Below are 14,126 nucleotides of genomic sequence, written 5' to 3'. Positions count from 1 at the left end.
GATGGTCAACTGACCTGCGTTTTCATTCCTATATCCATCATCTCTCACTGGTGCCCCGCCAGCGTATACCGTTAGCGCAGGCGGAGCTACCATACCATTATCATACATTAAAATAAAATAATGTGTTATTTGTATTTACTGTAAAGTGTACATTAATTACTTACTTATGTTTAATATTAGCTAAATATTGTACTGTTTGTATATTAAATATGAACTTATTTATTTGAACAAACAAACAGCAGTACGATATTATCTTAATACTAACGGTAGCATTTACAAGTAATATTTGTATACGTACAACCAATACCGTTCTCCACGAAATAATAGATTTGTAACACATATTCTAAAGCAAATAAAGTATTCTATTCTGTTCTATTCTATTCTATTCTGAAAATAATACAAATCTAACTCTCTTCGTTCTTTAACCTCAATTTTTCGAAAACAGCATGACGTAACCATTCTCTTTTTTTTTATGCAACTTAGAATGGCAAACAAGCTGACGGCCCACCTGATGGAAAGTGGTAACCGTCGCCTATAGACATGAGCAGTACCATGGACATAACAGAGTATACTGTTTCGCCCATGATACCCCACATGCGTTGCCATTCCTGAGGACTCAGATGTTATTCCTCTGTACCCAGTAAATTCATGCCATATCCCACCCTTTAAACCGAAACACAGCCATGCAAACACAACTGCTTCACGGTTGAAACACGAATGGGACAGAGGTGGCCAAGCAATCGACTTTTGTACAAAATCTCCCTCTGGTTTTCTGTCGGTTGATCGATTTCACGGACCATTATATCCCTATGTATACTCTGGATGATGTGGGCTCAATAATTTATCATAAAATATAACGAATTGGCAAGAGTTATTATTGAAACAAGTCTATTTAAAGACATTTTTAAAAACAATTGTTATAGTCTGTGCGCTTCGTCATCAAATTTTGGATACCTTTCAGAGATAAAGTTTGTTGTAGTCAAATAAACCCAAATATAATACAATGGATTTATCATGCATAGTTCAAGAGTTTCTACAGCAATCTTCCGTTGTCATATTTGAATCAGCTCGGTGATTCCTTAAATAAATGGTTATTTATCAACGGAATACTTGTATATTAAAACACGTTAAATCACATACATACGTATTAAAAAAGGTTTAATTAAGAAAATAAAATCTTGTAAAAAAGGGGTTCAATAAGTTTTGGATAATAATAATGTTAGATAGCTTAAGCAGACTCAAGACTGTTCCTTATAGCCAATTCATATATGAGAAGAGATCTTTATTTAACATATGTGAATAGAAACAGCTTTCTATTTGCAAGCCAATTCGAAATATAAATAAAACCTTGGTAGCCATGTTTCTAAGTAAAAGGTCATTCCATTTTTAAATTACAGGACAGATATGAATTTACATAGTAATTTATCTGGCGGCAAAACACGACAGATATGGATTTTCATACAACTTTTGCCGGCCGCTGCCCGCATGTACCTGGCCAGTACGGCAATTTTGATTTATCTCGAAGAAGATTGTCAAAATAATGCTCACATTTCCAAGCATGTTTGAGAAAAATATATTATTCTGCAGAAAACAACTACTTCGTAATATAAAAAAACACCAATGAATGATGAGATGTTTCGTAGAATATATTTGAATTTAGAATGCCGAATCTGAAATCAAAATCTTTTAGTAAACTTTACTTCTCGATAAGAACATTTTTATTTCCTTAAGAAAAATGACTACATCAATCGTTCCGTAATTAGTGTGAGACCAATGAACCCTATTAGCTTCAAAATTATAATCTAAATCGGTCCCTAATTCACCCTAATTACGTAGGTAATGTAACCACGAAAAAATACGTCCAAACGAATTGATAATTTCCCATCTTTGAATGTTGCTCGATGATCAATCATTCACGTTTTACTAAAAGGTGATGACTATGACATATTGGTTTCTATATATAATTTTAATATTTGTCAACAATGCAGAGTACGTCCGCTCTTTTATATTTTACTAGCTTTTTCCTTGACTTTGTCCACGTAAGCGAGATAACTAAGCCGAATACCCTTTTCCATCCTATGTATTCCACGCACATACGCGTGTAGACTAAATTCTATGACAATTGGTTGATCCACCAATACGTCGAGACATAACAAACAAACTCACTTTCACATAATATTTATATATAGTATATATTTATATAAATTCTATTTTTAGTTTCTGAAACAACTTAGAAAAAAAGAGTTTCTTTACTTAGACTGTTTTTCATTTTATGTATATTACGCGCTGTATATTTTTTCTATTACCGATTTTGATGACTTTTTTTCGCAAGCTATAACTTTTATTCCCGTATCAGCCACGTATCGTATATTATCTTAAATTATATTAATATAAATCCTTTTACAGAAGGATGAAATTTACGCAAAAATACCCATTAGATACGGAACCCTGTAAATTAGCAACTTGCCCCGCAGAATAAACTGTCAACGGGTTCGCTCACTAACGAACCCTACTCAATCAAAATCAAAGTTGAAATCAACTCTCTGTCTCTTTATCTCTCTTATACAAAATTAATGCGAAATTTGCAAAATTCAAACGTAGGTAGTTATATATCAAGACCTCTAAAACCTATCTTCACGCCAGTTCCCTTAAGAGGGTGGCAAAGACCCTAGTACTCGTTGTTCTTTAATCTAATATCTAATAATTTGTTTATATTCCACGTTTATATCTTAATAATTTTTCCTTTAACAATTGTCAACTACATAATCTACAGAATTTAATTTAGAAAACCTGTTATTGGTCATATTGCTCTGTTATAAAATGTTTGTTAATTTTATTTGTAAAGCGCTGTTGGTTTTTTTTTTTTTTTTAATAAAAAAAATATATACAAATATATAGAATATATACAAGCGAAGAGTTTGTTTGTTTGAACGCGCTAATCTCTGATACTATCATCAGTCGGATTTTTTTTTACATTATAAACTAAATTTCGCAGTGATTGTTTTTTTTTTCAATGGATGATAATGGAACGGTAACCCCGCCTGCGCTAACGCGATACGCTGATAAGACACCAGTGAGAGATGATAGATGAGAATGAAAACGCAGGTCAGTTAGTCCATCGTGATGAATACACATGGAATTCAGCACGATGGTTTCCTGAGGGAGCCACGTGGAGATCGACCTGACGAAGTATGTTGCTAGCAATGGGACTGTTTGTCCGCATTACTAACAATCCCTTCCCCCCCCCCCTTCCCATAGTGATTGGTTAAGTTGTTAAAACATTAAGAGTTCTCAAACAAACAAACAAATTCTTTTAGATTTATAATATTAGGATCTCTTAAAGAAAATTATGATGTATTCAACAATTCAATATGGCCACAGGCCACGAGTTACAGGTAGTTATAGCATATTTGATAATATAATTAATTTGAATTAATTAAAAGTACCCGTAACCGGCGAACGTGTATGAAAAGATTGATGAATGTGGAAGAAGCGAAAGAGGTTTGTTTGAATCGAAGCATTTTGGCGTTCCATTGTTTCTGCTTACCCTAATGGGAGACAGGCGTGACAGATATGTATATATGTATAATTAATTTGATCAAAGGTCATCAAAGATCAAAACCTTAACATATGTAATAAATAAAAATAATGTAACATATGGAATGAGCTCCCTGCCGAGGTTTTCCCAAGAGACTACAGCATGGGGTTTTTCAAAATGGAAGTAAAGAGGTCTCTTCAGGTAATCATAGGTTACAGTAACCACATATCATCAGGTGTGCCGTATGCTTGTTTGCCACCTCAGAGGTATAAAAAATCTACATATTAGTTGTATGTACCTACATATTCTACTGTAAGTAAATTTAGCTTTATATAAAATTTATCTAATTCTAACAAGAACCTCATTAGGCTACTTATGTACGCAACGGTGTTTACAGTTTGTCTACCGACTTCAAAAAGAAGGAAGTTCTAAATAGGGTTCTTTATTTTTTTTTATCACTTTTTTTTACCTCATAACTCCGTCAGTTATAAACCAATTTGGAAAATTCTTTTTTTTTTCTGAAAGGCTATACCTATAGATTAGTTTTGTAGAAATTATATCAAAATCGGTTTTGTAGTTTAGTTTTTAGGTCAAAATTTTTAAGGTTTTGACAAAAACTTAAGTCGTTTCTTTTTTTTTTTGTAGGACACAACCTTTAATTATGTAAATCGCCAGTTATTCATTGAATTTTGATGTCGACTGTACTTTAGCAGTGAAAACAGAATACACCCACACGGCACTCGAAAACATCTAGGCATTCCGCTTTTATGAAAGAATTCCCAGGATCTAGAGCCTGGATGCAGACGCCTACGAAATTAGAATTCTTGTCTTTATTATAAAACGTATGACTTTTTGGGAAGTTGTAATTAAACGTTAAAAAAACTAACGAGAATTAACCGTTATTTCAAACTAACCGTTGTTACAAAAAATAACAGATATTTAACAAATGTGTAATGCTATTAAAATTTTATTAGTTCATAATTTGTCAGAAAATAAACAGCTGTTTTAGTTAAAATGTTAACAATATTATGAGAAACATTTGTTTTGAAAATATTTTAAATCTATTTAAATATTTCAATTTTACTACGTCGAAATCGGTTTTTTTTTTTTGGGAAGCAAAATCTACTTATTAAGATATATCTTATATATCTTACTTATGTACTTGTTAATTTTTAATAAATAAGTGTCTTTGCTACATGCTACATAACGGTATTCACTGCTGAACATTAGCTTCCTCCTGTTAAGTAAAGAGTTTTGCCAATTATTGCCACGCTTGGCAGGCGGGTTGACAACATAGGTATATACTCATATATATAATATAGGTATATACCTATATAAAACATTAAATCATATGGTAACCATAAAATAGAAACTATTAAAGTTTATGTTACCGTCAGGTTTATGTGACATTGTCCCATCCAGTAATTCCAGTGTCCTTGTGATTATAATTTGCAGAGGACTTCAGTTCTAAATGTCCCTTAACTATCCGGGCTAAGCGCATTTAATAATAGCAGTTATTGTCGAAAATATTATCCGGTATAGTTATAATAATTAAGTTTAACAGTTTAACTGTTAACAAAAACATATTTAATATATTTGGTTATTTCTCTTTTGCTTTAAGTGTGGCAAAACGTTTGTTTTGTTATCGACTGACTTAAAAAAAGAGGTTCAGAATTTGAATAAATTTTATGTTTGTTACTTCGTAACTCCATCAGTTATAAATCAATTGTGATTTTTTTTTCTTGAAAATATATTATATATATATATATATATATATATATATATATATATATATATATATATATATATATATATATATACACACAACTTACTTCCATACAAATATTATCAAAATCTGTTTAGTAGTTTACGATTCAACACAACAACTGGTTTTCGATTCGGTTCGCCCGCCCGTAATTTTATTTTCGTCATCCTGATCAATTTAAAATAAAAAATCTGTCCACAACTATGTTTCTATGCTAGAGGACTACTAATATTTCTAATATTGTATCATTTTTTCGATAGATTGTGTCGATAAATAAATAGATAAATATTATATACATACATACAGTTATCATCTGATATTGTGTGAATTAGGTCACATTGTCAATGTTTGAATAAGATTGAAAATGATACTACGAGATTGATACAACTGATGTGTATGAAACAGGTATATCAATAATTTTTTAAAGATTAAAAATTGGCATTAAATTAGGAAATAATAGATATTGTTCCTAAAAAAAAAAAATCCAATCATGGTATTACCATTTGTTTTGAATCAGAAACCAAACTAATAAACTAATTTTGATAAACTTTCTATGGAATTAATCTAGAAGTTTATCTTTTCAGATAAAAAAAATATTTTTCTAATCGGTTTATGGAAGACAGAGTTCTGAGGTAACAAATATAAACAAAAAAACCTACATCAAAATTGGGAACTTCCTTCTTCTTTTAAAGTCGATTGAAAATAACGTTATTTGCTAAAAATAATATCCGTTATATAACTGCTTGTCTTTAACAGTTTAACAGTTAAAAATAATGTATTTGATAGATTTAGTTAATCCCTCTTGCATTTTTAATGTGGCATAACCCTCGTTTCTTTTGTTTTTATGCTACATTTTAAGTTGTATTGCGCTATACCCGCAACTTTGTTTTCTAACTGTGATTAAGTCATATTGATAAAATTAAAATAATATATCATCGTCATAAAAAGAAAGGGTCTTGAGTTGAGGACGATCCCATACGGGCAAATAGAATATAGATCACTAGAAGGATCGACGACCTCAAATGCATTGCAGGGTGTCAGTAAATACAGGTGGCTCAGTACCGTTCCTTTTGGCAGTCTATAAAGGAGGCCTATATCCAGCAGTATACAAATGATGGCAGAGATGATGACGATGATAAATATAGATCTATCCTGTAAGGAGAGTTTTGCCAATAGTTGCCACGTGGGGGGAAGGGATTGTTAGTAACGGGAAGTTTAGTCCCCATTGCTATCAATATACAATATCAGGTCGACCTCCACGCGGTTCCTAATGGAAACTATTATATTACTAATATAGTAACTGTTTTGCCCCTTCTTGATATAAAAATAAAAAAATATATACATAAACACATCAAATACTATAACTTTTTGCTTGAAATAGCTATTATAATATTAAGTATACTGAACAAGTATTAGTTGCGTGTATTATCGCAAAAATAATGTATCGATCGATAGATACCATAGATAAGAATGTTATTACAATGAGTCATGTATAAACATTATACCTTTTTAAGCGAGGATGTGTGTAGGAGTACATGTGTATGTGTGTGTGTGTGTGTATGTGTGTGTGTGTACTTGTATACGAATATGAGGGAATATAATATTTTTAAGTACTTCCGCGTACAATCCTTTTTTTACTATTGAAGGGTTCTGCGATTGATAACGTTCTTTTCTGATGGAAAACCATCATGTGGTCTAAGTTGGGGTTCGCATGTCTAACACATTTACAATGTTTTTTTTTTTTTTTTTTTAATATAATAACTAGATGATCCGACTAAAAAACATTGTTCAAGCCAAACTGACATTTTGTAATTATATTTCTTTATTTAAAAAAAAAACGGCCAAATAATAAGTATATGCCTACTAATAAACCACAATTAGTTTTTTTATACGTTATATTTTCTTTTATTTGTATTAACAAATACAAGAAAATATATTTATAATTTATAATAAATTTACTACTGTAATCTTTTGGAGGAAATAATAAAGACCAATAGATACTCTTTTATATCTACATATATCTATATTCGATATTACAATTCATTACAATCTTCTTACTACATTTTTTTTCGACCATACAGATACAATTACTTCTATACAAAGATAATCTGGAAGAAATTGCTTAGCGATTTCTCTTTTACTTTGCCCGCTCTGAACTCGACCTCAACTAAGTAAAATTCGTTTTAACTAAGGCCAGTAAGATTGTAAAAACTAATAGTTTGCTGGTAATATCGAATTCAAAAAGTTGTTGACAAAATCACACAGCGATACATCGTTTCTAAATGTTGGTACATTTTTTTTTCATTATAAATTAATTTGAAAATAGAAAATTAAGACAATACTTGTTCGAAATACAAAAGAAACTGATATTTACTAAAGGCCTAAAGTTGGATGGCTCGAAAGCGAACTTAATGTCAACTTCAATTTAGATGAAATTACGAATAGAATAAAACGAACACAGCAGTGAATATTTATTTATTTACAAGTTGACCGGGCCAACATTTTTTTATCCCCTACCGCCACCTACCGAGTCTAGTCTTTTTTATCGAGATATAAACTATCCTATCTCGCAAGTTAAAACACACAATACATTTACAAAATTGAAATCAGTTGAGAAGTTTCGAAGATCAATATAGCCGAACATGGTAACACTTTTTTTTGTAATTTTTCGACCTAATGCTGGAGAAAATATCACGTATCACAAATATATTCATATTTGAAGTCGGTTAAAATACTGTTGAATGAATTTATCTGCCGATAATAGTATAAAAAATTTATGAATATTATCGAAAGGGTTAACACACCGTCAGTGTAATGAATTTGTTTGGGCATGCAAAGTTTTAAGTTCGACCTCAAATGAGTGTGCAGCTACAAAATATTACATAATTTTTTTTTTTTCTATTGGTAGGAATTGAAATTTACTTCCCTATTATTTCATATTGGTTGTCATTAAATAACAATTTAGAAAACAAAATCCATTTATTGTTATATTATAATGAACAATTCAAATTTGCATATATTTTGTCCTTTTAAGCTAATTATTAAAAAAAAAATATGTACATATCAATAGTAATATATAATAGTTTTAAAATAAATTCACCCTAAACAAGCTTAGACAAAGCTGTATACACAAATTCCTTGGTCTTATAAATAAAGATAAAAATAAATAGAAATGTAGGGTAAACCCACTATTTCTCTATACCTACCCGCAGTCATTAAACCTCCACGCGTTATAGCTACACTCGAGCTCGTTTCGTTTGTTGATCAAGTTTGATAAGTGATAAGACTGGCCTGTAATCAAGCGATGTATGGGCTTATCAGTGATAACGTCATGGCAAACAAGTGCGGTGGCTACGCAGCTTGGAGCAACACATTTTCTAGAATAATAAGGTACATAACCTATAAACAGTACATATATTTCAATCGATAAATCTTCTTTTAATGAATTAAAAAATACATATATATATATAATTCATATATTCGAAATTTGAATCGTTTCTAAATTTAAAATATTTCAGTGAAGTTCTATTAGTGAAATCGTTTATAACAAATTACAAGTGCAGAGTGGTGTGGTTGGCGACGGTGGCGCCATCGGCTTGTTTCATTTCTAAAAAGCATGTAATGTAAACATCATCTGGTTTTATAATACAAATATTGTCATTCTAATTTTACTTTTTTTTATACAACAAGCTGACGGCAATGGCAAACAAGCTGACGGCCCACCTGATGGAAAGTTGTAACCGTCGCCTATAGACATGAGCAGTATCATGGACATAACAGAGTATACTGTTTCGCCCATGATACCCTACATGCGTTGCCATTCCTGAGGACTCAGGTATTATTCCTCTGTACCCAGTAAATTCACGCCATATCCCACCTTTCAAACGGAAACACAGCCATGCAAACACAACTGCTTCACGGTTGAAACACGAATGGGACAGAGGTACCCAAGCAATTGACTTTTGTACAAAGTCTCCCTCTGGTAAATAATAATAAAATATATATAAAGTACATGCACGCATATAAGTTCATCATTATGGAATTTATTGATTATTTCCTTATAATTGCACCAAAGCCTTGTAATTCTGTAGATTAATTGAATAATAATTTATTGCTTGATCTAAGATATATTTTTATATAAATAGTCCCATTAATATTATAAATGCGAAAATTTATAAGAAGGATGAACAAGTAGATTGTTTATTACTCTTTCACACAATACCTATTCAAAAGATTTGAATAAAATTTAGTGCATGGGTAGGTTTATTTATTTATTTTTTATTGCATTCCATAATGTGGTCGGTAAATAACACTTCAACTTTAATTATGGACCTTATTTGCCACAGTAAGTAGGAGTGAGGATTACTTTTTTTTACTTTAGAAATAGTTTATGAGTTTGTTACAATATTATCCAATCATTGAAATTGTTTCACGATAGATACGTATTTTCTGTATTATTATTATTCATTATTTAAATATTGATGTGTATCTATTCGTATTGTAATTGTAATTAGTATTATATGATTATTTAATATATTATATAGTTTATAATTATTCATATTCATATTGTAAAAGTGATTAATAAATATTAATTTATTATTTGTTTATTGGTTTTATCCTAACTTAGGATATATTTTTCATTGTACTACAATTTATATCTTCATCATATATATATATATATAAAAGAAAATATATAATATATATATATTATATATATATATATATATATATATATATATATATATATATATATATATATATATATATATATATATAGACACCTATATCTGTGTACAACTAGCAAGTTTAGACGGGTAATGTTTTCATTCCCATATACTCGTAGAACAACAAACTGCGTGGGGTAATAATAACATACGTGTGTTTTGTTGCAGTGGGATGAACATGAACATCACTAACAACAACAACAACAACAGTATCAACAATAACAACAACAATGAAGTGAAGCCCGATTTACCGGACCCCGATTATATAAAGGTACGTGAATTATTTATTGCTAGAATATAATTTTTAAAGAAAACATGTTATAGTATCCTTGAGGGGCAATGCCCTAACTTAAAGTCTAAGGCACCAAGAAAATTATATAGATTCGCTTTTTCGAATAACTTACCACTTAATTATAGTTTTTGACCTACAAAGAAGTTCTTTTGCCCTACCTTAAACTTGGGTCTAGCTAAGGCCCAGTTTCTCATGAAATAACTAGAAAAATTCACTGTATACAATGATAGCACACATAGATATTTTATCAGATTGCCAAATGATTTAAAAATGATGGTAATTGACATAATAACGCGCACTGCCCACTGGTAATTAATGCTCCTTTCCACTCAAGGTTTGCTGGAAGAGAACTCTTACAGAGTTAAACTAGCCTGTTGTACATCTTCATTTAATGTAGATTTTTTTTTTATACGACTTAGAATGGCAAACAAGCTGACGTCCCATCTGATGGAAAGTGGTAACCGTCGCCTACAGACACGAGCAGTACCATGAACATAACAGAGTATACTGTTTTGCCCATAATACCCCCCACGCGTTGCCATTCCTGAGGACTCAGGTGTTATTCCTCTGTACCCTGTAAATTCACGCCATATCCCACCCTTCAAACCGAAACTTAATTATGTAATTCTTGTGTACAATAAAGTATAAATAAATAAAAATAAAGGAACTGGCTAATGTTCATCATTTGCGCAGTAGTGTGCGTATCATGGCAAAACTATATTTTTTAGCCCGTTTGTAACGTATTTGTATTAGCCATTTTCTGTCCACTGCTGAACATAGGCCTACCCTATATGGAGGGTTTAGCCAGTAGTTGCCACGCTTGCCAGGCAGGTAATCGCAGATAGGCTTTTGGTGATGTTTTGAGAGGAATGCTGCTGTCCATCCAACAATCATTAAGTTCCTTTAGTCGCCTCTTGACAACACACACAGAAAAGTAAATGGTGTCCCTTTCTATTCCAACACTACATGACAATACAAAAGGTGAATCGATTCGATACAAAAGATAAATCACCTTTCTATTTAAACACCACACGACAATACAAAAGGTGAATCGATTCAATACAAAAGATAAATCACCTTTCTATTTCAACACCACACGACAGTACAAAAGGTGAATCGATTCAATACAAAAGATAAATCACCTTTCTATTTCAACACCACACGACAGTACAAAAGGTGAATCGATTCAATACAAAAGATAAATCACCTTTCTATTTCAACACCATACGACAGTACAAAAGGTGAATCGATTCAATACAAAAGATAAATCACCTTTCTATTTCAACACCACACAACTGTACAAAAGGTGAATCGATTCAATACAAAAGATAAATGACCTTTCTATTTCAACACCACACGACAATACAAAAGGTGAATCAATTCAATACAAAAGATAAATCACCTTTCTATTTCAACACCACACGACAATACAAAAGGTGAATCAATTCAATACAAAAGATAAATCACCTTTCTATTTCAACACCACACGACAATACAAAAGGTGAATCGATTCAATACAAAAGATAAATCACCTTTCTATTTCAACACCATACGACAGTACAAAAGGTGAATCGATTCAATACAAAAGATAAATCACCTTTCTATTTCAACACCACACAACAGTACAAAAGGTGAATCGATTCAATACAAAAGATAAATGACCTTTCTATTTCAACACCACACGACAATACAAAAGGTGAATCAATTCAATACAAAAGATAAATCACCTTTCTATTTCAACACCACACGACAATACAAAAGGTGAATCAATTCAATACAAAAGATAAATCACCTTTCTATTTCAATACCACACGACAATACAAAAGGTGAATCAATTCAATACAAAAGATAAATCACCTTTCTATTTCAACACCACACGACAGTACAAAAGGTGAATCGATTCAAAAGATAAATCACATTTCCATTGCAATCAAACTATTCAACACGATTAACGCGTCTGAAAGTAGTTCTGTAATATTATCTCCATAGTTCGCCGATAGAACGAACGCAAACTTCGCCATTCGCAAATGAAGTGATTTAATGGCGTAATTGAAAAGGTTCCAACCACCGAACGTCCGATCAAGTGGCGTAAATTAAACTGGCGGAGTTGCACTAGGTACGTGAAAGTATAAGTTTGCTTAAGTAAAATTTAACGAAAAGGTAACCAAGTTTTGTTGAAAATAACCACAGAAACATTCGATGAATGAAATTACGAAACAAAACATTCAATCGATTATTCGATTCTTTGTATTTGTAACTATGTATGTCAGATTATTCGGTTGTTAAGACATATTTTAAATACACTGTCGCGGGGGGCAGGGATTGTTAGTAATGGAGTCTAACAACCCCCTTTCTAGCAATGTGCCCTATCAGGTCGACCTCAACGCGGTTCCCCCTGGAAACCATCGTGATTAATTTTTGTGGACTTGTCACGATGGGCTAAATGACCTGCTTTCATCCTCACCTATCATCCATCAGTGGTGTCCCGCCAGCGTATACCGATAGCGCAGGCGGGGTCACTATTTTATTTTCACCTATTAAAAAAATACACTATCGCAACACAATTGCAAGTAAATAGGTACCTACATACCTGATTTTTATTGCCGACGTCGCGTTAAATTCCCGATAGCGTATTTAAAATATGTTCTATTGAAATGTAAATACTAACCACAGACATGAAATCAAGTAGACAATGCAAGTCTGCTTGCTTGTGAACTAAAAATACTATGTCAGCCATTACATGTCCATGTTGAATATAGGCTTGCCCCTATTGTAGGGGTTTTGCCAGTAATTGCTGGGAAACTGTAAAATTGCTGGTTCAACAGTGGACAGTTAACGATTGAAATGATGAAGATGATATATTGGAACAAAAAAACATATTTAATTAAGGAATTAAATTCGATTTATTCGATTTACCAGAGGGAGACTTCAACCGTGAAGCAGTTGTGTTTGCATGGCTGTGTTTCGGTTTGAACGGTGGGATATGGCGTGAATTTACAGAGTACAAAGGAATAACATCTGAGTCCTCAGGAATGGCAACGCATGGGGGGTATCATGGGCGAAACAGTATACTCTGTTATGTCCATGGTACTGCTCATGTCTATAGGTGACGTTTACCACTTTCCATCGGGTGGGCCGTCAGCTTGTTTGCCATTCTAAGTTGTTTAAAAAAAAACATAAAGTGTATATTGAAAAATTTTTTAGAAAATAGCACAGCAGCGATACAATTAGTATTTTCAATAAGGTTCGATACGGAAATGAGTTTATTTAGTAACATTATGGCAAATGGTTTAATGATGGCGCGCGTAATTTTCATACGTGTCTAGGCGTACTGGCGTCATCTATCTCAATTTATATCCATGCTAATAGCTGCCAGATTGATTAAGTACTCCAGCATTTGTATTATATAGGTTACTTAGTCTAGATTTAATTTGGAATGGCAAACAAGTTAAAGGGCCTTATAATGGAAAGCGGTAACCGTCGCCTATAGATATGAATAGCACCATGGATATTGCAAAATATATGTACTATAATACCCATAGTACGTCTCATACGTTGTCATTTTTGAGTACTATGGTATTATGCTTCCGTACTCTGTAATTTCACTGCTATATTATCTTTTAAACTGTAACACAGCCATGTAAGCATAACTACTTCGCGACAGAAACACGGATGGGATAGACATGAGACTCTTTTGATATGGGATGACCAGACAGAGCGAGAGTGTCCACTTTTACGTCGTATATATACCATTTATACGCATATATCGTCATAGTCGTAGAATACTGACGGATCTGACAAAGATTA

General features: G+C 32.2%; 1 protein-coding gene across 8 annotated transcripts in view; it reads left to right on the top strand.

The window, feature by feature from the left end:
- Nucleotides 1-14,126, top strand: part of LOC113512633 (CUGBP Elav-like family member 2) — a 549,805-nt gene that overhangs the window by 369,102 nt on the left and 166,577 nt on the right. For 6 of the 8 annotated variants that reach the window (XM_052900076.1, XM_052900074.1, XM_052900071.1 and 3 more), the window contains one exon: nucleotides 10,196-10,298. In XM_052900076.1, the coding sequence (XP_052756036.1) occupies nucleotides 10,196-10,298 (103 nt within the window). Of the gene's footprint in view, nucleotides 1-8,537; nucleotides 8,694-8,771; nucleotides 8,922-10,195; nucleotides 10,299-14,126 lie in introns of those variants that run through there. The other 2 variants (XM_052900075.1, XM_052900077.1) reach the window with 2 other exon arrangements.

The sequence above is a fragment of the Galleria mellonella genome, unplaced genomic scaffold (genome assembly GCF_026898425.1).
Source record: "Galleria mellonella isolate WM207_F2 unplaced genomic scaffold, CSIRO_AGI_GalMel_v1 utg64, whole genome shotgun sequence".
NCBI classification, from domain to species: Eukaryota; Metazoa; Arthropoda; class Insecta; order Lepidoptera; family Pyralidae; genus Galleria; species Galleria mellonella.
This window is presented reverse-complemented; position numbering and strand designations above follow the sequence as displayed.